The sequence below is a fragment of the Bombus huntii genome, chromosome 10 (genome assembly GCF_024542735.1).
Source record: "Bombus huntii isolate Logan2020A chromosome 10, iyBomHunt1.1, whole genome shotgun sequence".
NCBI lineage: Eukaryota > Metazoa > Arthropoda > Insecta > Hymenoptera > Apidae > Bombus > Bombus huntii.
The window spans coordinates 13800831-13828830 of NC_066247.1; the positions used below are offsets into that span (position 1 = coordinate 13800831).

Below are 28000 nucleotides of genomic sequence, written 5' to 3' on the forward strand. Positions count from 1 at the left end.
TGCGAAACGGTCCAACTTTGTTAAGCGACCCGCGGGTCACAGCTGGAGCGGCAAGATGGCTAGTCGTGTAACGATGCGCCACGTCAGGCACTAGACGCGCTCCTCGAAGTAGCCTTCTCGGCTTCCAACTCGCTTTCCAACCGCCCGTTCTTGCTGTTTCGCCTATGCGCGTTGCCCGCACAGCTGCACGTTCCGTGCACGATGACTGTACGACAGCCACTCGATGCCGGCAACCACGTTTAGTGGCAATGTCAAAAGCGACGCGAGCCGCCCACGTGGTCCCGCAATGAAAAATCCTTCGTCGGCCACTCGTTGCCCGGACGCGAGTCGTGAGTTACGCCTTTACGATGGAATTGATGAACTCGTTGCGCTCCCTTTGCGTTCGTCGCATTAGCCGTGTCGAGCATAAATTTCCTACCTCGCCAGGCTTTAACTTTTAGAACCAGTCTTATCCTCTGGTTCCGTTTCTTTATTTTTTCCTTTCGCACGCCGTCTTTTGATTTTATATCAAACTTGATCGCGAATTAAACGGTAAAATTTCCTTCTGTCTTAATATCATACATCTAACGAGCCTGGTTCATTCGCCAGTTGGTTAGTCAGTTGTAGCAGTCAGTGTATGCAAATTGAAATTTTTATGAACGCAACTAAACGAGTTGGACTGGAACAGAGACTCGATCGCTCGTCGTGTCGCTTCTAGCGCAAGAACGTGTCATTCTGCAGAAGGGGAAGTTTACAAAAGACAAGAATTTTCGAAAGATCAAGATGTCTCAATCGGTCCAAGTTCAGACAGTTCAAAAGAAATTGTCCCTTTGGCCGTGATACGCGGCTTCCGAAATTATGAGCTTGCAAAGATCGGGTCGACGTCTTTATTGCGCGACGGTGCGCGTTTCGCTCGTAAAACTCTCCGCCAGAAATACATAATCCTTATGTTGCGTGCTTTTTAACGATCATTTTTTCCCTTCCTACTGGCCTATCTGTTGCTCCATCCACCTAACTCCTCCTCTGTCCCTCTCTCACTCTCTCTCTCTCTCTCTCTCTCTCTTTCCCTTTCTCTCTCTCTTTGTCTCGTTCTTTCGATACAACATACCAACGCATGTGGACACGTGGGCAATTGCGTGCATACAACGTCGCGCAGGAGTCTCTCACGCCGTACGCCCTATTGTACATACGTGTTAAAGTGTTCAAGTAAAGGAAGCTCAGAAGAAAAATGGACAGAAACAGGTGCGTTTGTTTCTAAAAACCAGGTAAGTTGAGGATCCGGAGGATTTTTCCACGAAATCGCACATTTTTCGATATTTTTCTTTATTATTGTAAAATAATTAATAATTAGCGATCAATTATAACGATCGATTTGGATGCAAATACAAAAAATGTCACGAATCGTCTATCCTGTGCGGAACCACGAATTAATTTCACCAGCTAAATATCGTAACGAGAACTCGTCTTTCAATATTTTTGATATTTTTGCGCTCAGCGTGTACGTTTACACTTTCAAATATCTCACAAGTATATAAAAATAGTCCACTTAATAAACCTACTAGTTAATAAAAGTAGATACATGAATATTCGCAATCCGATAAAACTCGCGTAATTCATAATTACCTTTTTGCACAAAGTTAAGAACGATTGAGACTTTTGTACCTTACTGCATACGCGGCTGTAGAGACCTGTTGGTCGAATCGACACCGCGGCTATCGTAAAGAAAAATTCGCCAGGTGAAAATTACGAGCGGCTCTCGTAAAAGCTTGGCATAAATAACGTGGGGGGAGATCGTGACATAAGGGCAAAAGCGCGGTTTCAGTTCGAACCTGGAACAAAAGAAAAAGAGAGAGAATAGCGGTAGCTCGTCTCTTTAAACGTACCCCAGACCACCGTTCCTGTCGATCTCGATACGACTCTACGTTTAAGCCTTTTCCTCGATTTTATAAATCACCACCAGACGATTCCTTCGACCGAAATAAATAACTATACGAAATAAATATCAAATATAGAATATTTGTAAAGTAGTACGATAAGTGGGAAAACTAAGTTTCTATGTATTTTATTTTTCACCCACGTAATTCTATTTACGTACAACCGTCGCTGCAAAGGGAAATTAAGACCTGAAAGTACATAAGTTACTCGCATCGAGTAAAGAACTCTCTTACGAAAAGTTGGAAAATTTTGCCAAGGTCTGGTAGGACGTCTCTGACATTCATTTCGTAAAATACGCGAAAGGTTGGTCGGAAATTCTGGACCAGCCTTTGCTTGTCTAAAACCTGCTGGAATACGACATGACGACGTGTACGTAGATAAAATGTAGTACAGAAAATAATACACGTCTTTCTTCGCAACTACGCTATACGATACCATTTTCGAACGTTCCAACCTGGCAACTTGGTCTAAAACGACTTTCTTCCAACAAGTTCTACAGAATATTTATAAAGATAAAATAATAATGGGGTTAAGTGAAGCATGATAATTACTTTACGAATTCGTCAAAAGGTGCCGTGTTGGGACGCGATTGTTTCATAAATTTTTCTCCTCTTACAAGTCACCATTTTTCATACTCTATTCCCGAATCATTATCACTTTAAATATCCATCGACACGTTTTTCATATCTATTCTATCGTATTTCGTAAATATCCATTACGATTTTAAAAATCCATCGACGCATATTTTATATCAACACCGTTCGCGTTTCGCTTGATTCTATTCAAATATTTTTCCGCACGACGTTCTTCCAGCATTGTTATTTCACAAATCCAGCAAAAGTAGCCTTTATTCGGTGCTTCTAAACTCCTAGCTCCTACTATTCCGTCGACTTCCAAAGTATTTTTCTTACACGTTTCCCATCTCTTGCATCGATATCCACATTGGTCAACTGACAAACGCGACAAAATTTTGCGAAAATATTTTCCGTAACGGTTGATTTTAACGCTACTCGATTGTACAGCGTTCCCGACGATTACCCCTTCATTTCACTGTATACGTTTGAGATTCAGATGGAAGAAGATTATTTCTGTGCTAAAGATCATTGCCAAATTACGAAGATCCTTGAAAAACATGCCATCCTCAGTCGAGAATCTGCGGAGGAAATGAACAATGCGCTAAGCGTAGAATTGGAGCTTCCTTATCGAGCAGCAATGTCAGAATTTATGGCGTATTATTCGGAATAATCGTAAATCATGGTGCAAGAGCGCAAAGGGACGATGAGAGGCTGGTGGCTGTTGAAAGCGAATCGTCGAAAAATATTCGTACGACCAGCGTTGTTGTACCGGTCTTCCCGTAAATCAGCCGGTTTTTCGACGTGGCCATCCGGCTTCTGTGCCTGTGCAGAAACCGCTGATCGATTCGTATTCGGTATTCGTATTCGTAATCGGCCAAAATCGACGTCGACTCCAAAGGGAAACGAGCAACAAAAAAAAAAAAGAAAAAAGAAAAAAGTTCATCCCACCGTAAAAGGTTTTACTGCGGCGTATAAATATTACTGCTGCGTTCCTTTTGCGTAAGTATAGTCATTTTTTTGAGCCGCGAGACGCCCGAAGAATGAGAAAGGGTTCGAAAGGTTCATCGTAACACGGTATCGAAGGAATGTTGCTCCTTTTAGTTGCATCACTCGTTCGTTTGTTTCCGATAATGCAAATACCAAAGTCAACATTTGCGTCTAAATAATAAAAGAAAGCAGGAAAAATTCGTCTTACTGGTTTGGACGTGAAGCTCGAGTTAACATTCAAAGTAAAAGGAAGAAGCGTGAGATCGATGGATCTCAATTGATCGGCGAACAGGCTAGATACAGCCTTGTGGTTTATCGAGTTAGGGGCTTCTAAACGTGGTCGGCGGTGAAGAAAAGTTCGCCTGGATAGTCGGCCAATCAGCAAATGGTGATCTCGGTTCGAACGTTAGTTCTTCCTTGTAGTACACACGATCGTACACGAGACTAGACTCACGATCGAGTTCACGGCAGTCGTGCATTCTCTCTGTTTATCGCTGTTCCACCTCCGCAAGCCTAATTACAGGGTTGTTTAGCATTATCTAATCGATTTGCACGATCGTCTGCTGGAAAATCAAGGTAAAAACTGAATTCCGATATAAACGTCCAACGAGACCGTGCGAATTTCAATTTTAATCGTTATACTTTAATCGCGATACTTTATACCGATGTACTTGGTGACGTCGAAAGATGTTGTGCGTAAAATGAAACGAAATAAAGTGATTTCAGATTTTGCTGATCTATTGTGCCACGTGTATTGCGTTTGTGCTTGGTCGTTGGTGTCTTTCTCCGATATCTACGTATATTATATCTTTGAATACAAAGTCTTTTCGTTTAGCGATTCAAAGATGAGAGCTTGATAAGAGCGTTATTTCGTGTAATTACGAAACGAATTAAGTTTATTTTGCTTGGTACGTATATCGTTGTATCGCCGCATCTCTACAACGCACATGTATATCGTGTACTGTGCCGATCTTGAATTGCATATTCCTTTACATCCTTTGGAATAGCGAAAAAACGAATAGCGATTTCCATTGAAAACAAATAAATAAATATATACGCTAAAATTATATCTGTCATAATTTACGCAAGCGTAATATTCTATAACATGTATCTTAATATAAACATTCAAAAGTTTTCAGTATAACCGTATCGAGGAAAGGCTAAATATGTATACTTGTAGTTTGAAAGTGGAAAGACAGGTTGGTTTCGCGATCTATCGACGAAGCGATCGATTCTGCTCCTCCACGTCGTTTCCCAACCAACTTGCAGATTCGATCGACGAAAGGATTCGCGTCGAGCACCTCCTACGAATTGCGTGGGCGTCGTTATCAGGCGGAAAGGGCCACGAACACGACTTTAAGTTAATATTGCTTCTCCGATAATGGATTAATTGCAAGTAGAACCGAGGATCAACTTCCTGCTTCGCGATATCTCTCGGCGAAAATAGAAATCGAGTACTTGCTCGTTATTACAGCAACGTAGAACTAAATCCCTGCTTAAATAAAACTACAAGTTTCTTACGGGCACGTCTCACTTTTCCAACGTATAACATGCAGTAAAAAATATCCGTGGTGGTTTAACTTTCGAAATTAGAAGATCTCTGGTTCTGAAATATTATCAAATAGACGAGTAAAAACGAGAAAACAGGGAGAAATGAATATTTCGAACAACCTCGTTTAAAGTCCACTCTTACGCTTTTACGCTTTAAACATTTGCCTGTTGAAACAACTCGGTGAAAGAATTCGCTCCACGCTCTAAAATTCCATTTCTATTCTCGATTTCAAATTACGAATTCTTTCGAAAGTACAGAAATATGCTTAGAATCGTCGTTCAGCACACTATTCGGAAAGGATACGATTTAAAAAAATTCACAGCTGAATGCGCGCGTTTGAATAGGTGTTTTTTTTTTTTTTTTTTTTTTTTTTGCAAGACAAGAAGGACTTGTTCGGCGAAAGGTCAAGATTCGTGACGACACCGTTATTACGCTTCCCGTTGTCGAACCACGAATTATCCGGTCACGGTCGCGTATGCGTAACATACGCTGAGCATTTTATCAGTGAAACTGGCTGGATGTTTGTATTATCTGGAGCGCGAATCGTCGTTCCTTTCCGCCTTCGTCGTGTTGCATCGTTCGCGGCCCCGTGCCGTGCCGTAGACACGCGCGCCAACGTTGCTCTCTTCCGTTCTACCCTTCCGCTTAAAAAGCTAATATACAAAGCTATACACAGCACAACAGTGGGAATAAAACGAAACATACGTGCATGTATGTGTTGAGAAACTTGGGTTACACCAAAGTAATTCATAAAGTTAATTATTCAAATTTTTTTAAACTATTTTATGGAAGGAGACCATAGAACTATATGCGATTAAGCGTAATTTCATTTCACTACAGGATAACGACGCGAAATATCGTTTCTCGGTACAGGGCTGACAATTACCACAAAACATAGCTACAAATTTCTTACAAGTCGTTACGTTCTTTCATGGTCTCGCAGCATGCGTCATTTATCTTAGATGTTTGCGCCTGCTTCCACCATACATTCTTCAATTCTCTATGCACCCTTAAATTCCAATTACAATTACAATTTCTTTACAAGATTACGAGTCGGTATAATCATTTGGAAAACACGATCAAACTACAGATAATGCTACATATAATGATTCCGTTTTACACGAGAGCCTACGTTTCATCCCATATTACACGTTGCAGCTTACAGCAGGATGAACCGATTGTTTTCTTATCTGAAACTCCCAAGGGAACGTTTCTATAGCAGCGTCGAATGTTTTCATTGCAAATATGGCGCGGCCATCATCCAAGATCGACCACAAGATCGTTCTCACGTAGGACGAAATAAACCGACCAATGCGAAAAACGAATATTCGGATAAACGTTGTTCCACGATATTCAAATACCGTCACTTGCTAAAGCATCAAAATCAGAAAATAAAAGTTCAAACATTCTGCTGCATACTATGTATATTTGTTTGGAATCTGGTAAAAGGTCGATCGATAATTTATCAACGTATTCACACGTTTACGAACAAGTGCATGTAACTTGGCTAAAATTCATACGTAATTTACATCAGGTTCTTTCAATTAAGGATACTAATGTTGAACATTTTCATTCGAGTTTGCTATATTCGTTTCTTTTTACACGAGCACAGATACATACGTATAACGAGGAACGTATTATTATCATCGTAAAGAGATCAACTCGTTTGTAGATTTTGTAAAAACTCGTTGCTCTCGTAACCTTTGCATCCTATATCGATTGCATTCTAGCGTCACAAAAACGAATAAAGTATCGATCAAGTTATTATAGCGTATAAGTATTTCCAAATATAAAAGCAGATAAAACGAATTGCAATGTAAAAAGTACCGAAAAAAAAGTTAAAATGTAGCTACTTGAATCGTTTGTAAAAATCCTATTCCACGATGGAATAGTGCACAACTACGACATAACTTGCTTGGGATAATTTAACGATGAATCTATCGAAAAATGTAAAACAATTTACATTTCTGCAAGTTCGTATAGCAAGTTAAATCGGCCTATTAATAACGCGTTAATAAATATGCTGATAATACCGATGAAATATGTAAATATATAAAATAAAAAATAGGATTGAGAAAAATAAGATCGAAGGATGTGAGAATTATCGGAAAATGAAGCTCGTTCGTCACGAGTCACGACACGCCCACGCGCGCGCGGACAAGCGCGACACGTATTAAGAGATACGTTCAGCCGCTTCTAATCGCGCCGCTCATCTGGCTCGAGTTCCTTCACCCTGACCGTGCACTTGACTTGGCTGGAAGGTGATCCGGATTCTTTGGCTTTTTTCCATCGGCTCGACTCTTTCCTCCGCTATCGCTCCTTCGAAAATCAACTTTATTCGAAAATAACTTTTCCATTTTATAACGGTATTGTTAAATGTACGAACCTCACGGATAACGTCTATTACACGCTGTTCGAACTTTTGCGCCAATGTTTTCGCCAAGTTCTTCCCTCGCCGTTCCTTTAGATAGCCACGCAGCAAGTAATCGAGAGCCGAAATGTAATTCCACAGAGTAAATCTCTTACGTCTCAGCTCTAACATATACAAAGCGTAAACGTGAAATCAAACGAACAAGCGAGTACGACGATACGCGGTCAGACATCTGAAAAGTCAGACTGATAACTAACACTGCTACAAGCTTATTTATCGCGATAAAGTGACACAAGGGATGGAAAATGCCAATGTAAATTGTACTTAACTGTTTCTACGATACCTTTTACTGGTTTCCGATTTCGATTCTACTTTCTCTAACTTGATAAATTTTACTTGATAAAATTATACAAAATGTTTATATTTAATATAAAAGTATGTTGGATAATAGTCTCTCGTCTCTCCCTATCCTGCAACGGCTGGATGGAAAACGGTCCACGGAATTCATCGAGAAACTAGGAAGAAAGGGACTGGGAAGACGTTCGTAGTTAGCCGGGACTAATCCGACGTTTCATTGGACACGCGCGCTGCTTTAATGCTGTAATATATTCCGGATAATGAGAAGCTGAATAGCGTTCAAGGCCAAGGGTATACGGCGCATTTCCCACGGTGAACAACGGTGACCGTGACAAACGCGCCACTACGTTTTCATCATTGCGCCGCGCCGTCCAGGGAATCCTTCCTGATTCGATACGCTAAAAACAAGCAAACGCGATAATCTGCTGCTATTTTCCAATCGGTCGACGACATGTTTTGCAGGGTGCGATAATTTATCAGTTAGTTTACACGTTCACTATATCGCTTTAAACCAGCTCTATATCGGCTAGTTTCTCGCGTTTAGTATATAATTTTTAAATACTTTACGCGCATCTTGCCCGAGATTATATTTCGATCGAGTCTTAATTTTCGTCATTCGATCAGCCGATCGTTAACTCGTTAACGAGACAATCCTATAATTTCATACGTATAACAGGCCGGTTATTCAACAGCTCGTTGAATTTTATCTAAATATCCGAATATTTTTTCCCCTCTTGAGATTTCTGTCGGGAGTAGAAAGATAAAAAAGCCATTTTTAATTTTTTCATTTTCTTTTTCTTTAACTCACAAATACAAAATGTTTGAAACTGGAAAACTTTCCAATTCGATCTGAAATACGTCCAAATTGCGACATAAGCTCGTTCGAAAGATGTAGACAAGAATGCGAAGAATCAGAAAGCAGGAACGAAAAACTATTTTACGCGCGAGAAATCATTTTTATTGTCAATCACGAAGAACGATCGATCGTTAAAGTGATTCCCAACGCTAAATTGAGCGAAAAGGCGACAAAGTGTAAAGAAACGCAGTAGGCGCCGGTAGAATCAGTCATAGATCGATCGTCGATCCACACTCTCGCTTTCTGTTCGCCAGCACCGATGACCGATCTAATTTCTACTCGTTTCGCGGATCAGTTCGTTTCGATCAACACCTTTTTCCTATTTCATCCATTTTGACGAAGAATCTAACGAAGATAAATCGGTACAACATTGACAACGGGATGAAGCTGAGCAATGGGTGTAGCCTTAACTAGCCACGCAGGTTCGATATTCACCTTGGAGTCGCCATGAATCTGACTGATCCCATGACTGGAAACGGATGTAGTAACCGTAGCTGTAGCCAGATCAGCTTCCTTGGTAATTGGTATCACAGAAACAGCCTCTTTAACGATTCCAGCAGTAGTAATTGGTACGTTCTTCTTCTCCACAGCTACAGGAATACTTTCTTTAGCAACAACGTTTGGAATACCGGGGATAGCTACATCTCCGTCGGTGATTTTCCATGGTCCATGAATTTGAGTAACACCGTGACTAGAGATGGACGTGGTTACGGACGCGGTGCCAATTTCAGCAGCTGGGATAACAGGTATAGATTGCTCGGCGATGACAGGCACCGCAGCAACAGTTCCCCTAGAGACGATGGTAGAAGCAATATGATTAGCCGGCGGAGAAGATCGGACGATGGTCAGTGGCTCTGGGTTTATCTTAACCGCATTTTTCGGCCTGGGCCCCTCGATTCCCAACTGCTTGTGCAATTCTATGCGGTTCTCGTGATAGGTAGGCGCGCGAGCGAGCACTGGCAACCCTTCCAATATGGTCTGCACCGGCAGGATCGGCTTCAGGTCAACCGGTTTCGCCTTGGCCTCGCCTTCCGCCACGTCCAACCGCGCGCTGCTATGCACTTGAACTTGACTCTGATGTGAGGTCGCCAGCGGAATGCCGTTGCTCAACAACAGAGGTTGCGACACAATCTGTGACGAATCTTGCGCGACATCCTTATCCTTATCGAAATTCTCAGATTGTCCATTCCGATTAGCATTATTTTCATTAGAATCCAGGTTTGAATCCTCCAAGCTACGTCTTCTGCGACTAAACGTCGAAGATGCTTTGCCTGCGCTCCTAGCGAGGATGATGTGAGTCGTTTCGCTGTTGGAATTTTCATCCGAAGGAATATTCGTCGCGGCTACACGGAATCCGTTCTCATCGGCGACGTAGAAGGCTGATTGAAGAATTCCATTGGCGTCCACATAGCTGTAGGAACCACGGACAATTCCATCGGCATCTTTGATTTCTTCTTTCGCGGATGGCCCACCAGCGTAGCTGTAAGCATGTTCACCTGTCCTCGTGTTCTGGAAATGGTTGAATACTGGAACAGGGGTGGACAAGTACGCGTACGGGACCAGGTTCAGACGCGCTCCTGAAGCTAGGCTCAGAGCCAGCATCAGCGGAATCTGAAAAGAAAACGGTGAATGATCAGCGGAGAAAATCGGAATATTTTATCGGAATAATTTACTTAATTAATAATATTCGATTACTCGCAGTTGAATTTTCTCGCTCTCTCTAATAAAGCACAATAATTCAAATTTCTCGAAATTATTTTGTATTGGCAACTGAAAATATCTACGTTTGTAGAGATTCACGACGTATCGTACACAACGACAGCGGTCGTTTGACTTTCAACAACGTAATCATCAAAACGATCGTGACCAGTATAAGTACTCGCGTTCTAATAGGTGTTCGAGTTTGGCTTAATTACAAAAAGACATAGCAGTCCGTTTAATCAATTTAACTTGCAAGACTGCAAGTCTTATTACTTATTTTTATAGTTGAGTGTTCAGATATGCGTACTATCGTATTATAATTGCCCATGCGTTAACAGGATTATCTAACATATAGCAGGGTTCCAAAAGATTTGAAAATTGCTGTTTCATAAGCGAAGAAAATTTTCACCAGTGATAAGGAAAATCTGAGAATTAGCATTACATACTGGAGGAATTTTAACGTCTATCTGCTTTAACGTCTAACAAGCAACTGCGATTAGACAGAAAAAATTAAATCTTCTGAATAACTAAGTATTGGTCATTAAAAAAAAGAAAAAGTATTAATAATTAAGGGATAATAATTAATATTCGTAACATTATTCGTCGGTCACAATAATTACGGTAAGGAATAATAACCAGTTGATAACAGAAATCAGAATTTCTATAACGTTGTTCTCATATCAACGATCTGATATCTAAAAACATGTTCCACCCCTATTCAACGAATGAATAGAAAGATATCAGAAGCGAAAAGCTACAAAACCTCTATCCTCGCGTCGTTGATCTTCGTATTACGATACCCAATTACCGTAACTCTCGACGAAAATCCAAATAATACAATTTCCCAATAACAAACTAGCTCAGCCCTCGTAAAAAACCATTCTCTATCCTCGAGCCTCTCTTTAGAAAATTTCAACGCTCTCATATTTAATCGCCGGATTAATCTGATCTACCTAATTCATCGAATTAATAATAACTTAATCGATCATTCGCCTAACAAAAGATTAGAAGATAATAAGAGGATATCACTTACCAGTGATTGCATCGTGCGATCGGTTAGCGTATTCCCTGTGCGAACCTCCTTGCTCTACGAGGGACTGTTCAGGCTGTGCACCTTGCTTCCGATCTGGTTTTGACTTATATACACAGAGGCAGAGGGGAAGACCGAGTCGGCTCGGCGCGACGGTGTCTTCGAACCAGGAACCAGCGGAATCGTCGAAGGACAGGCGGATCCGTTCACCGAATCCCTCGATCCGGAATCCGGCATCTTTCGCCACGCCCTCCGCTTCTTCTTCTTCTTCTTCTTCTTCTTCTTCTTCTTCTTCTTCTTCTTCTTCTTCTTCTTCTTCTTCTTCTTCTTCTTCTTCTTCCTCTTCTGCATCAATTGCCCGTTTATTTGCTCGCGTCTCGTTTTCTCATCGCTTCGGCCAAAGACTAGATCCGCGTTTTCTGTAATGGGATACCGGAGACTGCGGATACCAATGCTTTGCTCGATTGTTTGTCGAAAAGAATGGAATTTGTTTGAGATCATCCTTTAAAAATTGTATGAAAGAAATTGAAAAAGAAAAGTGAAAGTGACGCAAACATGTACATACTGCAAGCAGAAAAACAACATTTTATCTAGAAAACTTCTAAGAGAAAAATTACAAACTGGTTATACTATTTACTTTGGTGGTTCTAGCGTTAAAAGAAAAGTCAATATTTTGCTATATATTATATTTTAATTCTAGCGCGAGTGTTAGATTAGAATATTTTAGAAAAGTAGCTTGTTACCCAATCCGTTTCACACTTTTACCTATTCTTGGATTTATCTTACTCCAACACTATAAGTAGAGTACTTTTTTAAACAGTTTCATCAAGTTACAACAGTTTCTCGATGGCTCTCATCTTTGCTATCTTCTGCTATCTTACAGCACGATAAAATTGTTCGGCTACCGCGGCCTTTTCCCCGGTTATCCGGGAATCCTCCCTTGTCGCGATAAAGTCGCCATGCCAAGGCTACTACTCACAATGACCCGGACGTGGCCAGACAAATGATCGAACGAACCCGATTGTCCTGTGCTGCGTATCGCGAGCATTCTGGCTCTGAAGCGTAATGGCAACAACGTGTCCGAGAAATTATTTGTCAGTGTCAACGACGACACGCAGCAAAGGCAAGTAGAATGCTTCGTTGTGCTTTTGCTGTAGTGAATTGCAATTGCAGCTAAGTTGCAGAAATGGATCCCCGAGTCTCGGGTTCTGCGTAGTACGACCTTTTCCTTGACCTTTTCATCTGTTTTTTCCAGTTCGAAGATTCATAGTAGTATCTTTAAGTATTTGTACAATTATTTATAGGAAGATCGATTTATAGAAAAATCGACAACTTTAAGAGTGGTAGAAAACCAAAATTTTGAACGAATTTTGAACGTTTTTCTCGTTAAATCGCTAGTAATAGGAATTATCGCCTTCTCTAATCCTCTTAATTACTCCGCTAATTTCTTCGTTTTTTAAGGTGTCTTGAAGTATTTCAAGTTCCACGTATATCTTACGTTTACGTTAGTAAAGTTACGTTATACAGACTGTTTCAAAATAATAATTAAATATTTTAAATTAAACGAAGAAAGCGGTAAAATCTCAATCTTGTTTTAATGTTAATTAAAGAGAACATTGTCGACGAAGAACGGTTCAATTTGTATCGAAAAACAGAGCCTGCTCTCTTGAACGTCTCTCAGCGTGCCAGGTCTCTCAAGGAAATTTCTCGCTGTTGATCATCGTTCGATGGAAAATCAGCATGAAACTTCATCGAATCGTAGGCGATGCTGGTCGCTGTGTCGCTGTAGAGCCCTCCGATATCGAGTCTCGTTCGTCTTCATGGCCGTTTGTTCTCCAGCTACCGAGAATCGCCAAGCACGCACGTAGGAAGTGACAACGCTCTCGCGTAGGCGAGTTACGTTCGGCAAAATCGCGAACAATCGGAGGATAGATACCTGTGTACGCGAGAAACTCCAACTATCTGGCGAAAAGAAGATAAACGAGGAAAAATAGTGGAACGATGTAGAAGCGTAATGATCGTAGATAGACGCTCGAACCAAAATAGAAACTAACGCAAGGTAGCTTGGTACGTCAATTTATTTATCGTTAATTTTGTTCATCAAAGAGTGACTGAAAAGTAGAAAATATGTTCAAATATAGAACATTCGAGCACATAGAAATTATATCTCCAAATTTAAAGATTTTATATTATTGTAATTATCGGAAGAACTGTATTGTATAGTGTATCGCTAAAACAACTACTCGTTCGTTTCTTCTTACCCGTTCTTTTTATAATACAATCTACTCGACAAAGGACCATGCATAACTACATATATACCTCAACGGAACAACTTTTAAAGTAATTTTATTAAAACATTCCACTCTAACTTATTTTACCAAATCATTGATACCCTATATACGATTTTATACAAATTTCTAGTACAAAATTACTTTTCATCCTATTCGTTAATCATTATTAATTTACAAATATTTCAAAAGTTGCCTGTTCTTATTGTTTCTAAGAGAATTATATAAGTATATATATAACATGATGACTAATGTAACGCCTATATGATGTTACAACAGTGCAAACGTAGTTAAGAATTCCAACAAGACGCTGCGGCCAGTATAACGTTTTCAAAAAAAAAGAAAAAAGGATACTAAAAGTTACTCGGACCACGCCTACGCTACGCTCTTCGAGATCCGGCCACATATTTGCGGAGGTCGACTGATGTCGTAAACAACATAAACATAATACTAATGGACCACACCCGACGTACAAACGCATGTACACGTACGCAGAAGACAATCAGATAACATAATGAGGGCCTCGTCACGGCATCAATCTTCGTGACAACTGGAAAATACGAAGTAAAAGAAATGAAGACAAAGTAATAATCGGCCTGTTGGTAACTCTGCCGATTGAAATAAATCTTGTCAAATATTGTTTATTTTATTAATGGATAGATGATCGTGGCTCGCGAAACAATAACGCGGCGATACTGTATGGTATATAGATACAAAATTAAAGAAATGAAAATAATTCTAGAAAGAACGTTAATGACATATTTAGACGAAGCAGTTCTGTTTCAATTTTAGTTACAATAAATTGTACTACTAGATGTATAATTTAAATTTCTTCCGGCTCGATTCGCAAATGTAACACTTCTAGGCCTCTGATCACAGTCATTCTCAAAATCCTGGACGATTCTATGGCTTTGTAGATACTGGCGGATGATTCCACTTCTTCATCATTCACATGCGTCACGATATCACCAGCTTGTAAACCTCCCCTGAAATTTTTACACAAACATATGTTCTTTCTGTATAGAATAGTTGCTCTTAACGGTATAACGAGTACAACGACAGTAATGATTTCTTAAACATACAAGTGTGCTGGCGACCCTACAATGACTTTATAAATCAGAACTCCATATCTGATGTTGTGTGGAATTCCTTTCAATTTTTTTTGCAATTCGTAGAAAAGATCCGGGGTAAGGGTGAGCATTGTAACCCCGATATATTGAGTTTTTGGTTTCTCTGCGGCAAATTGTGTACCTAATATAATATGGTCTCGTTTTAAAATTTTCGTCTTAAATATTTCTATTTCGCGCTTTCCTATTGTCGAGTATTATATACCTTTGCCTTTCCTGCGCATTTCTGCTTTTTTCAAAAAGTCTTTAGCATAGTCTATGGGTATCGCAAAAGAAATGCCAGATGTCACCTTCATTGCATTTATACCAATCGCTTCTGCATCTAAATTAACCAATGGACCACCTGAATTGCCAAACTGAAGCACAACATTTTTAATACGAAAATATTTCATAGAAATTACAATGCTGATGAAAAACTAACAGTGATTGCCGCATCTGTTTGTATATAGGCCATCTGTTTGTTAAGAAGGCCAAGTTCCTGGCTATGCCTGCTTACGCTGCTTATTACACCACTCGTTATTGTGTTACTTAAAGCTAATGGGGATCCAATAGCCACTACAAATTCTCCTGGCCTAAGATTTGTAGAAGAACCGAGCCTCATTACCGGTAAGTTCTTCTGTACAAAAAATAGACAATCGCGATGTCAAAATATGAAATTACGTACACTTTTTTTATCATATAGAAGATGTATAAACCTTGTTAATTCGCACAGTTGCAAGATCACTGTGCACATCGATGTCTTCCACGACGCCGGTATAAGTAGTTCCATCGTAAAGACGTACCTGTAAAATAGATTGCATGAAAATTTCTGAAAGAACACGTACGATATTAATGCTTGTAATACAACAATAACTATTCAATATATCGCAACAGTTACCTTGACGGTTGTGTTAGGCTTAGCAGTAACAACATGAGCATTTGTCAATATCAAACCATCTGATTCAACGATGAAACCAGATCCATTGCTTATGTTGAACGGTTTACCTGTTTGAAAATCAAATCTATTTTCTCATTAATGATTACTGGAAATTACGATTACTTATGTTACAGTTATCTTCTTACAGATTGAAATCTGCATTTACCTTTTGTTGTTTTGGATTTCAATGTACACTACTGCAGGAGCTGATTTCTCAACCACGTCAGCTATAAAATTATACCTACTTCTATTGTCATTTCCATCCCAAGAAACTGGTTTAGCATGTATCGTGAACATAGGATTTATCAGGTTGCTGAGTCGGTCCTGACAACCCTCTTTCCATTTGTACAAAATATAACCAAAACCGGAGAAGAAAATAGTGTAAAACAAGACATTTCTAATTGTTTTGTCAGAAATTCGCGACCTCTGATCTTGCGTGTACGAATGTTTGTATTGTGTAAAACGATCCACAAACGAAATTGTTAAGAGTTGTTTATACTGGAACTGATTTCTTTTTAAAACGGACCAAGATGTACGTGTCAAGGGGGCAGCCATTTTTTGACTTCCAGCCAATAGTAGCTGAGTGTTTCAGTTGTATCGTTCAATGCCAAATACCAATCCCGCGAAAGTCGATTTCTAAATGAAAATGTATCAAACAAAAATATTAGTTACCTTCAGAAAAATTATGAATGATATTCAATTCCTACAGAAATAAACTGAACCTTTTTACCTAAAGTATTATACTTATAGTATAATACTCAAATTCAAAAGATTATCGTAGAAACGATAACAATATTTGTAATCGCAATATCATAATGTAGCTCATATTTTCCTTCGGCTATATAGCCGATCATATGATCTGCTTGGATCATTAAAAAAATCATACAAACAAATCATATAAACACATATTTTCTTGAACAAGTTTCTTTTATTGAAGTATATGCACATATATTACATCAATAAGAAATCTTATGTACAATACAGAGAAAATGATTTGTAACATCCGTTTATGATAATCGTACTATGTTTGTTGTTTCTTTGTTCTTTTCTTTCTACTTACAACGCCGTTTGGCTTACTCTGTAACTTTTTAATTTTTTTATGCATCTTCAACAGTTGAGACTTTTTCGAAGCTTTTACTTTAAACTCCGTTGTTACTTTTCTCTTCGTTCCTTTTTTCTCCGAACTTTCCGCTGCTTTTTTAATATTTTCAATTATTGGTTCTTTCTTCTTTTCTCCGGATTCACGCGAATCGTTTACTTTCTTCTTTTTAACGTTGTTGATCACCTCTTTTTCGTCACTAGCCTTGCGTTTTTCAGTTTTCTTAGTCTCCGCCACTGTGTCTGCATGAATTTCTTCACTCGTATCACATTCTTTCTCAGTATGACCTACAAATAATAAAACAAGCCTCATATATAGTTCCATTACGTTCGTTACAAAAATAAAAATTACATACCAGCTTCATTACACTTTAAACATTTTCCGGTAACTTTCGGCTTTTGGCCACATAAATGTTTCGTTACGACACATCTTTTACATGTTATGCAATGTTTCCAATAAGGTTTTACACATCGTTTGCATATATCACAGTGTTTATATGTGAGGCCATTTTTCGAGGTACACTCTTGACATTTTTTGCAATGCTTATTCTCTTTAGCAACCCACTTCTGACATTTTTTACAATATCTATAACCATTCGATTTTGGAAGTTCAACTAAGTTTAACGGTACATTTGTAAAAATTCTAATAGGCGACGGTGACTTTGTAGCATTGGAGTCTGTTATAAATAACGGATGATTATCATAAGATACTTTGTAATCAGTCATTTTCAGGTCCTTCAGACCTCCTGGTACACCAGGTGGATTACTCTTTTGTTTCATTATAGATTCCATAAAATATGGGAATATAAACATAATTCTTAAACAATTCTCTTCATCCTCTATGTTATTCCACTTTTTATGAAGATCAGAGATTCTTTTTATAGTCCAAGACATTGGTTCCACCCTACTACCAAATGGTGGATCGCATACTAAGTATGTGCCCTTTCCCCCACCTTGCATAAGAAAGTCTTTAAACACGTGGACAGCGGTTTCATTAAAAAAATGATTATTTAACAGATTATACCAACAATAATTGAGTGGTCCAAAAAAATTATGCTACAAGTAAAAAAAAAAGCACAGTATTAAGCTTATACAGTTTGTTTAGACATTACTGCCATAATTTCACAAATTTCTTAACAAACTTACGAATCTTCCATCAAAATCCAATAAAAGCGTGGACATTGTGTCTTCGTGATTTTCTAGAATATATTCATGAATTTTCGGAGTACCGATACAAAGAATTTGCTTTGCTCCTAATTTCACAAGTATATTTGCTATGTCCTCTGTTGATTGTTTTGTGAAGAAATACTGAGCTTCTTGCCTAGAATTTTCTAATGGTTTTAAAATTTCTGTTGGATGCCTTATCTGATAATCTGTAAGACCTTCTCTTATATCATGATTTTTGTGTTTTTTCATCACATCTTTCTCAGTTTTAGATATCAATTGTTCACAAGTATAACAGTAACACCTGCTCTCAGGCGGTACCGACATTATATCATTAAAACGTACATATAATTGCCTGTGATGATAACGAGACATAAACTGTTTCCTCTCTTGTTCCCATTTAGCCGCTTGATGTTTTGTTAATTTTTCTCCCTCTCTTAAATAAAATTTACACATCTTTCTCTCGCGGCAAGCTGCACATACATAAAACTTCTTCAATTTGCCATTTTCATGCGTGCCAAATAATAAAGTTGGTCCTGCATAAACAGAATATCATAGTATAATCTTATAAAAATATTTTTTCTACAATTTCGCGCTATTACTTTATAATATAAGAAATCTTAACGAAAAATCACCATGTGGACATTGAGGATGTTTACTCAAGTCGGACCAAAAGCATTCCATGCTCGATATTTATCAAAATTATAGTTGCGGAGCAATTTAAAATATCGCGTCAATATCTGTTATAAGAAGAAAGATTAACCATGCTTGCTTGCGTAAATACTTATTTATTACACAATAAAATATTTATTTGTAAGAGTTGTCATCTCAGAAACCATGCGCGAAGCATTTGCTCACGTGAAAACAAAATATACCATGTGGTTTGCATAGCAACAGCAACATGAAGTTAATCGATTGTCGACTCAATTCGAGTGCCGCTTACGATTATCGAAATTATTTTAAACGCAGCGTCTTTCGCGAATAGTTCAAATGAATTTGGCTAATGATCGCTAGTAGTATATGTGATGAATCACTTTTTGGAGAATGGATCATAAAGTTGGATTAAAGAAAGGACCCGGATTGTCTGGATTAATGCAGAATACATGCTACTTCAATGTACGTATAAAATTACGAAGAAATTGTTTTATTTTAAATAGAAAAATTATTTGGAATAAGATATTGAGTATACATGGCTATTGTCCGTGACCTAATAATTTAATTGCTGAATGATTTTTTTTTAATTTTCCCTTTATATTAAGAACAGAGTTTAAACGAAAATTACAGCTTAACAAATCATAATATATTTAGAAAAATATTTTTTTAATACTTAAAAGAGTTTCACTTTAAGTGGAATAAAAAGGCGTTAATTCGAGTTATTTATATTTTATTATAACATTTTTTCTACAATTGCTATGGTGTTTGCTGTATCACATACACGCACACACATACAGGCTGTTTCGTTTAACCGAAAATGGTAGAATATCTCACGAGAGGTTAAAGTTATCAAAAAAATGTTTTGACAAAGGTTACTTGCTTCGAAGGGGGGACAGCATGTGGTCTAGATTATCTTTTGCACATCGAGTAATACGGAAGATTTTAAAGTCAACTTCACTGTTTTAAATGGAACTATATATTTTTTAATAATACATTAATCTCGACATTCCTTATAAAAAGGTATTTTGTTTCTCCTTGTCTCTCATACGTTAATTTTTACAAATTAAAGTCAACATCCATAAACATCTTATAAATTAATAGTTTTCCAATGTAAGTAAGCTAATACTTTTCTTATAGGAAATTCCGAGATGGATCGATTAATATATTATGAAATACACGGTTCCATTTAAAATAATGAACTACTCCACTAGTCCACATGCAAAAATGTAATTTGCACCATAGAATGCCCATTTTTGCTAAAACAATTTTTTGATAACTTTAATCCTTCGTGAGACATTCTACCCTTTTTAGTCAAACAAAATATTCTGTATACGTTTATATGTATGTATTACATATACATAAGGCAATTTAAGCCTCTACAGGCTATATAAATATCTTCGTGCGTTGTTTTGTCATGATTGTTTGTAATGTCCTGTCATAAAAATACAGATAATAATATATTATATTACAATATTTGAATGTCTAATTTCAATTGGACCATAGGTATATACGTATTAATACGAAAAATGGAACAAAAAAATATATAAATTTTCCATTTCCATCAGTAATTCTTTTCTTTCTAATACTGTATCGATAAATAAATATCTCGTGGATCGTTAAAATTATATTAAAAATAAGCTGGTCTATGTATATATACATAGAATTAATAAATCAGAATAAGATTCGTATATTGAATTTTGTTAGAACAAGTGAAAACAGTTTTGTCTTTTATATTCGTTTTAAAGCATCTCTAAAGAATCTACAGAATCGACACATCCTTATATTTTCACGATTTTCTTTTTGTTTTTCTTTTCTTTCCCTTTTTCCTTTCTTTCTTCTAATCATTTTAGGCTGTGTTCATTCTGCTAGATTATATATCACAGACTATCCGTTTGCAGTTGGGAAAAAACATTCACTAAAAAAACTCTTACCTTGTAATACTTCTACTAACGTGTCAGTGCAACTATGAATACATGTTTACAGAATATTATTACACTAAATTGAATTATTCGTATGTACACACAAGGAAATAGCCACCTAGATTTGTAACTCGTGTTATTTGGTCTATATATACATATATTATATATATACAGGGTGGTTGGTAACTGTTGGTACAAGCGGAAAGGGGGTGATTCTACGCGAAAAAAGAAGTCGAAAATATAGAATAAAAATTTTTCGTTTGAGGCTTTGTTTTCGAGAAAATCGACTGTGAATTTTCGCTCGGTACGCATGCGGTACGTTATAACGGATCTCACTGTAAATCGTTGTCTCTATGGAAAAATTAAAAAAAAAATTTTTTTTATTCTATATTTTCGACTTCTTTTTTCGCCTAGAATCACCCCCTTTCCGCTTGTACTACCAGTTACCAACCACCCTGTATATATATATATATATATATATATATATAAATCATCGTACATAGATTAGTATTAAATAACAACGTGTACCTGCTTTTGCTTTATCGTCTACATATCCATATATATGCAACTCTCCTTCCTATTATTTATTAAATGTAATATACATAATACTGCAAATGTGCATGTATATGAATACTATGATTGTTCCTTTTTTCTGGAACGACTTGTATGTTTCAATTGTTATGAAATTATATACAGAAAAAAGTGGATCGCCAACAAAGCACTTTTCCTTTCCTTTCTATATCCAAAATAATTCTTGAACTTAATCATATTTGGAATTGTAAGAGTTTACCCACTGTTATCGTCGAATGTCTACGTCTAGACTTTATAATAATTAATAATTACTAGGTTTTTGCACATCAAAACGTCTTTCCCAAATTCATCTTGCTGTTACATTTTAATCAGCAATCACAACGTTGTTTCATTAAACTGCTAATGTTAAGTAATTTTTCGTATATATGTACATAATTGACTACAAAGCTTCTTCATTTAACTTACTGCATAAACAGATTTTCGGTTTACGAATGTTTACAAGTCATCACACAAACGTCGTTTGCACACGTGGCTACAGAAATTTAGAAAACGGAAAGTCTACGACATATATTACAAATAAATAAAACCATTAAAAAATTTGTTTATGCAGCAGGCGTTAAGGCTTCAAAGAATGCTGGGATTAAATTTCATTGTATAAGCACGTACGTGTCTTTTCCTTTTTTCTTCTTCTTTTTTCTTTTCCTTTTCTTTTTTTTTTTTTTTTTTTTTTTTTGATAAATTCACAATCTCTAATGTCTAAATGCAATACTAGGAGTCGTTTGGTAAAATCCATAAAAAGGCTATCGCGATGAAAATTTCGTATAAATACGCCGGAAGCATATTGAAAATAGGTAACAATCAGTTCGTGTAGGCTTTCATCGATGTAGAGTAATAGAAAATTTGTTTGTAAGTAGATACGCACAAATAGATTTGATGCAGATTAAATATTGACCACATTGTACTCTGGAAAGTAATTTGTGAGTTTCTCCACGCGTAAGAATATATAGAGAGTATCTTATCGATTAATCGTCTCATGTTTCTTTTGCACGAAGCTTTTATTAGCAGGATGGCAATAATTGAGGTTTAAGAAATGATGGAAAATATTTAGACACGCGCACCGAGATGTTCGAACCGATTCTCTGAATTAAAAGATGCTAACAAATAACAAAATGATTATTTAAAAATCCTTTATGCAAAAGTGTCTCTAAATTATGTGGGTTTTAATTGTTTACTCGCTACTAGACATTCAGACTTCGAACTATGTTCGAAAAGTTATAAAGCTATTAGCTTGGATTGACATGAACCCCATCTCTCTTGCAATTTTCGTTGCTGTTCTACGTGATGATCTGAGAGATTTCTCTGTAATCCTACCTGTCCTGTCTTTAGCTTTCTAGGATCCAAATTTGCCCCTAAAGTCTGCACACCTTTAGCGAATTTTGAGAAAGGTGACAAGATATCTTTGGAAGTAGATGCCACAGGACTCGCTGCATTTATTATGTTAGTCTTCATTGACTTCAAAGCAGACTCACTCTGAGAAGATGTAATATTTAGACTTAAATCTTGCTCAGATGTGGACCTTTTCTTATCCTGCAATCTATTCTCAGTCTGCAATTTGCTTCCATTTATATTGCTGAGTGTCAGCTTACTATCAACCTCTCCAGTCGAATGACTGATGTTTTTGGACAGATTCAATGTTAATGGTGGCAGCATCCTTTCTTTGTCCTCAGTTACATTTTGTATAGTTATTTCAGGCGTCTTTTGAGGAGAAGCACTAAGAGTACTAGTACCAGAGCCAGATTCTGGCACGCGTAAGACTTCCTTATCGGAAGTCTGTTCAGAGAATTTATTAGGTCGTATAGAAAAATCTTGGTCTTCATTATTCTCACGAGGTTCCACTACGTCCGTGTTTTTAACACCCATTATGATACCAATAGATGGAGTATACGCCTCCATTAGATTCTTATTGTGACTGAAATTTTCTGGCTTTTCGAAAGGAACAGGAGGAACGTCAATGTCCTCGTCGTCACTACTGCTACTGCCACTGCTACGTTTCCCTTGCGCATTGCCTGAGATGTCTCTACTCCCAACGGTGAATGTCGGTTTCAGAGGTGCTTCAGACCTTCTACCTATGCTTCTTGCTATGTCAATTGGTTTCCTAGCGCTAAAGCTATGACTTAACTTATTTAGTTTGCTAAATTGCTCCGTCATGTTGCTTAAAGCTTTCGTTCCTACAATTACATAACGCATTTTGCAATTATTGCTAGTTATTACTTCAACGTTTACTTTAAATATATATTTATAAATGAAATCTGATCTAGTTTAACTAACAATTATTAATTGTTCGAAAGCCAGATTCTTTTGTTAGGAACGTACCTGCGCTTTTAAGAGCTAGTAACTGTGTCTCTGAAACATTTCTAGTCAATTCTGGGAATGACGAAATGTCCAGTAGACCCGTGGTTCCCCTGTTATTCACTATTTTACTCTTTCGTCTATCTAACGTGACGTTCATTGCTATAGGAATCTTTGGTAAACCGGCTATCTCCATCGCCACAGAGATAGCCTCGCAAATTGATCTTAAAGACTCTGAAATATACGAATTAACGTAGTAGCCAAAATTAATTGTCATAGATCCAGATATGAATATGATAGATCATATTTGAAATTATATCCTACCTATACTTTCTTCCTCTGTCTTTATAACAACAGCCATGTTATTGAAAAATCGTAAATTTGTACTGCGGAACATGTGAAAGTAACCGTACTCGTTGGCCATTTTGTAATTTATTCTAATGCAGTGGAAATGCTTATTTTTAAAAAGGGAGACAGTGCTCTCTGGCTGGCCAAACTCGATCAGTATAATGTCTTCGAGTGGAACTCTTTGGTAATTTGTGACTTTGTCGATTTGATCGTCATAATCAGCTACATAATAACTATCCCGTGTTAATATTAGAATAGTGTCCATTTCTGTCTCTGTTAAGTCACCAGTTCTGTTAAAATGGAATAAATTATAAGAGAAAACAATCCTTATGTATTATAAAAATGAAAAAGAAAGAAAAAAGAAGGAACAAATAGAAAGCTGAACATCTAACATACACAGGGTCAGCGTCTATGAGACCCCAACTGCCTAAAATAACTTCTGGATCGGGTATAAGTAGCTTCTTGCAATCCTCTATCAGCAATTTTACATGAATCGCTGTAGCAGCATTATCTTCTTCTTCTGTACGCTCTTGAAATACTTCTTCGTTCACCGAGTTTCCTAACATCATATCGATAGTGGCCTGCCTATAGACATCCTTGAAGCGATTTAAATAGTATCTGGAAGTACACGGGTCTCCTAAACACTTGCTTTAAAGCTACATAAAAAAGTAAAACAGAATTGAAATAAAAAATGATGATAGGACACTGTCATAAAGGGAGCAGGAGTTCCACTCAGGGTTATTAAGATAAACTGAAAAGCAACCCACCATGCAAAAAAAAAAGAAAATTCAACGTAACGTCAAACTGATTATAACGTATGGAGTCACAGTTCGAGTTTAAAATATCGTCTTGTATCGTCTTTTTTATAAAGCAACAACTGGTTTATTGTTTTCAAAATAACACACTTTATTTATTGCTCGAGCGAAAAACTTTCAACCCAAAGCCAAGAACGAACCTTGCCAAATCATACATAGCACTGGCATAGAGAATGTCAGGATAAGTAGCAAGTTGAAGCTCTATGTTTGGTGGTTTCACGGGTATTAGCTCAAGGCAGCAATTGTCAAGGATGTCTAAATAGTGCGACCAATCGGTGTTCAGTTGATTAACATCGATAGGGTTCCCTAGCAAGGTATCTATCGCCGCTTGACGCATGTCATCCATAAAGTGTTGCTGAAAATATCTATGGGAAAATGAAAGGATAGTGTCAAGGATCGTATGTACGTATAAGATATGTCAATACTTAAGCGATGATTTGGCTTAAAGAAAAAAAAAAAAGAAAAAATAAAGAAAGAAAGAAAGAAGACATTAAGTGTTATTGATATCTAACGACGATAGTAATAGCCTGTAAGACTTTATTCGTTCTAAGAAATTACAACACCTAACAGCTTGTATGTTCGCGAGATATCTTGAATAATGGACGATAATCGTAAAATGATGTATCGTGTAGGATATGTGAATGAGAATGGTATTCTATTGCAATGTGACGAGTAGTATGTCATAATTCTGATCCAATTGTACCTGTTCGCAGAATTCATGCCATCTTTCATTAAACCGGTAAACTTTCTTTCCCCTGTTCTTGTGTAATCTCCCTATAAGTAATAAAATAAACTACTATCATAGAAGTTCAACCATCTTTAGATTTTGCTTATGGTTAATTCGTAATGGTTAGAGTAAAATCAACGTGTTTTCTACGTGAGGTACGAACCTTGAGGGCGTTTGTACCGGCATATTGTTTACTGATAATGTCGCCATTATTCGCCCAAAGCAACTGAAACGTTTGTCGGATATTTGTCGGTAACGTTCCGTCCGGCGGTATTAGTCCTAGCTTTGAAAACTGCATTTCCATTACAGCTTTACCTAAAGCAGTTTGCACCACATTCGTTCTATCTAAACAATCTATGCAATTCACCCGAAACACTCCTTTCTGCATGCATATTGTGCCTTGCTTGTCGCGCCAACAGTACCCTATGTCTGACAATACCGCAGCTAATGCACTGACCAGAATAGACACATTTTCAAAATGCATCCCTCGACTGTGTTAGATATAAAAGAAAAAAACATCAGCGATGATTTTTAATAATTCACTAGCTCAAATCTTTCTAACTGCTTACCAATATTCATGAAAATCGAAAGTTGTATATGTTATATCTGGATGATTATAATTTAGTACATGGTTACTATAGGCTTCCCAAATTATCTTCTCCTTGCCAGTTTGTTCTACAAGATTCATGATACAAATTGGGCCGTACAACCCTAGTTCTTCAGTAAAGTGTTTCTCGAACGCAATCTGTGTTTCTGCTTCATCTAGAGGATTGAAAATTATTATTGTTAACATTTAGATGAAATTTCTTGTTAGTTACCTCTATCTATTCGTGGTGGAGGCTTGTATTTATAGCCAGGTTGAGACCAGTATACAGGTACACTGCCTCGTACTTGGACAAAGGATACTTGGTGATCATGGTACCAAACTAATTGCTCTGTTTCTACATAGTTTGCGCATTTTCCTTCATCGTCCACACCACGTCGCTTATATCTTTATAATGGTAAAAAGATAAGATTTTTCCAAATAATTTACTCATTGGAATAATAAGAAATAAGAAAAATATATAACTACCTCGTTCCTGCACGAAATCTACTTCTCCTCGATATTATTGCCAAATTGAAAGTTTCATGGTGTGGCTGTTCATCGATGCCCACTTCTACTTTACACTTCTCTATTTGCACATATCCCTGAATAACTGGTAATATCCATGAGTTTGCTTTGTCTGTCTACAAAAATGAAATATTTTCTTAATAATAAATATGTAACAAAAACCAATTAAATTTAGAAGAATCCTAACTTTTAAATTAATTATATCCTGTAACATGTGTTTATTCCAAAAAAATCTATCATCCACTCTTTGCCAAAGTGGTTTATTCTGTTGTTCCTCATTCCACTGTGAGTCTGTGACACAAAGCCTCTGCAAGCTATTTGTGATATCACCAGTTTGACAGAAATAAAAGGAGTCGGTTTCGGTAAAAATTTTATTTAACTCCTCCAGGATTCTCTTCTCAAATCTCTCCTTGTCTTTAACAATGCTTCGTTTACTTACTGTGGATTTTACCTGCAAACATTCTTGTCAATGCAAAATCATCTTCCTTTGTATAAATGATTTCTTTATTTCTAGTTACCCATAAGGAAACCTACTTGAGATGTTGCAAGTGCAGCTGCGTGTTGAGTAGTATTTTTTATTGTGTTTGTAGCACTTTTAATAGTTCCCCATGTTTTGGCAAAGGCTGCCTTCTGTGGCACATCAAACAGGCCACCTTGACTTTTTTTCTTTGGCAAATTCTGATGCTTCTTACATGGCAGAAGTCCAATATCATTATTTTCACTGCCAAGATGCAAAAATGCAATTGATTTGACCTTATATATAATATGACCTCCATATAACTCTCCAGCTGGTGAAACTTCTTTGATCAACATTAAACGAGGTTCCAATACGCATGGTTGTTCTATTTTCCCTACAATTCCATAAAATATTCCAAGACATTCCAAATCTTTTGGAGATGCCCATTCCCAATCTGCAAATAATTTACAACTGGTAAAATTTCATAAAAATATCAATGCAAAGAGATACTTGGCTTAAAACATAATATTATAATGCATTATTATGTTGCATTTAATTGCATTAATTAAACCATGACTTCCAGATGTTTATATAAATCATAATTTGTTGTTATTGTAAAATCTCATGCGCAGAACAGTCTTTAAGGTCTTTAAGGCTTTCTATCGCTTTGCATTATTTCAATAACGTTAATTTAATTATGGTCCAATATAAAACTCCCATTTCATCAAGTACTGTTACGAAATTGAATTCATAAATGAGAATTATGGGAAATCATTTCGATTAAGCTTCGTGGAGAATGAAAGGTGTTTTGAATAAGAACAGTGAACCGAGAATCGTAACGTGTATCGTACACTTGACAGGAATGTATGTATATACGCTCCTGTCAAATGAGAACCATGTACCCACCCGATTTAGCGGAAAACTCTCCGGTGTACTTGTCACACCATAGGCTGTGCCTCTCTTTCACAAAAATGAAATGCGTGTCGGTACGGAACAATTCCATGCTTCCGACTTTCTTACTGTACAACAATTTCTACGCAGCATGTGGAATGCCAACTCCCTGAACAAAAGTCCGCCTATAACGGACACTTCGCCATTTTGCTCGTACATGAGACTATATGAAACTGACAATAGACTGGTTTCGTCGACTATA

The 28000-nt window shown here is 37.2% G+C and overlaps 4 protein-coding genes across 5 annotated transcripts; all 4 read right to left on the minus strand.

Annotated features, from left to right (window-relative positions):
* Nucleotides 1–6729: 6729 nt before the first annotated feature.
* Nucleotides 6730–12168, minus strand: LOC126870253 (uncharacterized). Its single transcript, XM_050627788.1, has 2 exons — nucleotides 11347–12168; nucleotides 6730–10223 (listed from the first exon to the last, which is right to left on the minus strand). The coding sequence occupies exons 1-2, from the start codon at nucleotides 11356–11358 to the stop codon at nucleotides 8958–8960; spliced, it is 1278 nt and encodes a 425-aa protein (XP_050483745.1). The 5' UTR covers nucleotides 11359–12168; the 3' UTR covers nucleotides 6730–8957.
* A 1505-nt stretch (nucleotides 12169–13673) lies between these two features.
* LOC126870252 (serine protease HTRA2, mitochondrial) lies at nucleotides 13674–16251 on the minus strand. The gene is made up of 7 exons (XM_050627787.1): nucleotides 15841–16251; nucleotides 15636–15759; nucleotides 15454–15540; nucleotides 15180–15374; nucleotides 14964–15114; nucleotides 14714–14882; nucleotides 13674–14617 (listed from the first exon to the last, which is right to left on the minus strand). The coding sequence occupies exons 1-7, from the start codon at nucleotides 16227–16229 to the stop codon at nucleotides 14455–14457; spliced, it is 1278 nt and encodes a 425-aa protein (XP_050483744.1). The 5' UTR covers nucleotides 16230–16251; the 3' UTR covers nucleotides 13674–14454.
* Nucleotides 16252–16572: 321 nt separating this feature from the next.
* Nucleotides 16573–18834, minus strand: LOC126870249 (rRNA N6-adenosine-methyltransferase ZCCHC4). Its single transcript, XM_050627775.1, has 4 exons — nucleotides 18572–18834; nucleotides 17919–18472; nucleotides 17129–17828; nucleotides 16573–17060 (listed from the first exon to the last, which is right to left on the minus strand). Exons 1-4 carry the CDS (start codon nucleotides 18618–18620, stop codon nucleotides 16696–16698), a joined length of 1668 nt encoding a protein of 555 aa, XP_050483732.1. The 5' UTR covers nucleotides 18621–18834; the 3' UTR covers nucleotides 16573–16695.
* A 469-nt stretch (nucleotides 18835–19303) lies between these two features.
* LOC126870247 (phosphatidylinositide phosphatase SAC2) lies at nucleotides 19304–27988 on the minus strand. Of its 2 annotated transcripts, XM_050627764.1 has the most exons (13): nucleotides 27754–27988; nucleotides 26925–27301; nucleotides 26578–26841; nucleotides 26352–26506; nucleotides 26098–26270; nucleotides 25849–26041; nucleotides 25443–25770; nucleotides 25256–25326; nucleotides 24693–24917; nucleotides 24134–24355; nucleotides 23714–24027; nucleotides 23414–23623; nucleotides 19304–23268 (listed from the first exon to the last, which is right to left on the minus strand). In XM_050627764.1, exons 1-13 carry the CDS (start codon nucleotides 27848–27850, stop codon nucleotides 22313–22315), a joined length of 3585 nt encoding a protein of 1194 aa, XP_050483721.1. In that variant the 5' UTR covers nucleotides 27851–27988; the 3' UTR covers nucleotides 19304–22312. The 2 variants fall into 2 exon arrangements, with proteins under 2 accessions (XP_050483721.1, XP_050483722.1); XM_050627765.1 differs by lacking the exon at nucleotides 24693–24917 and having other exon boundaries at nucleotides 27754–27987.
* Nucleotides 27989–28000: the final 12 nt, after the last annotated feature.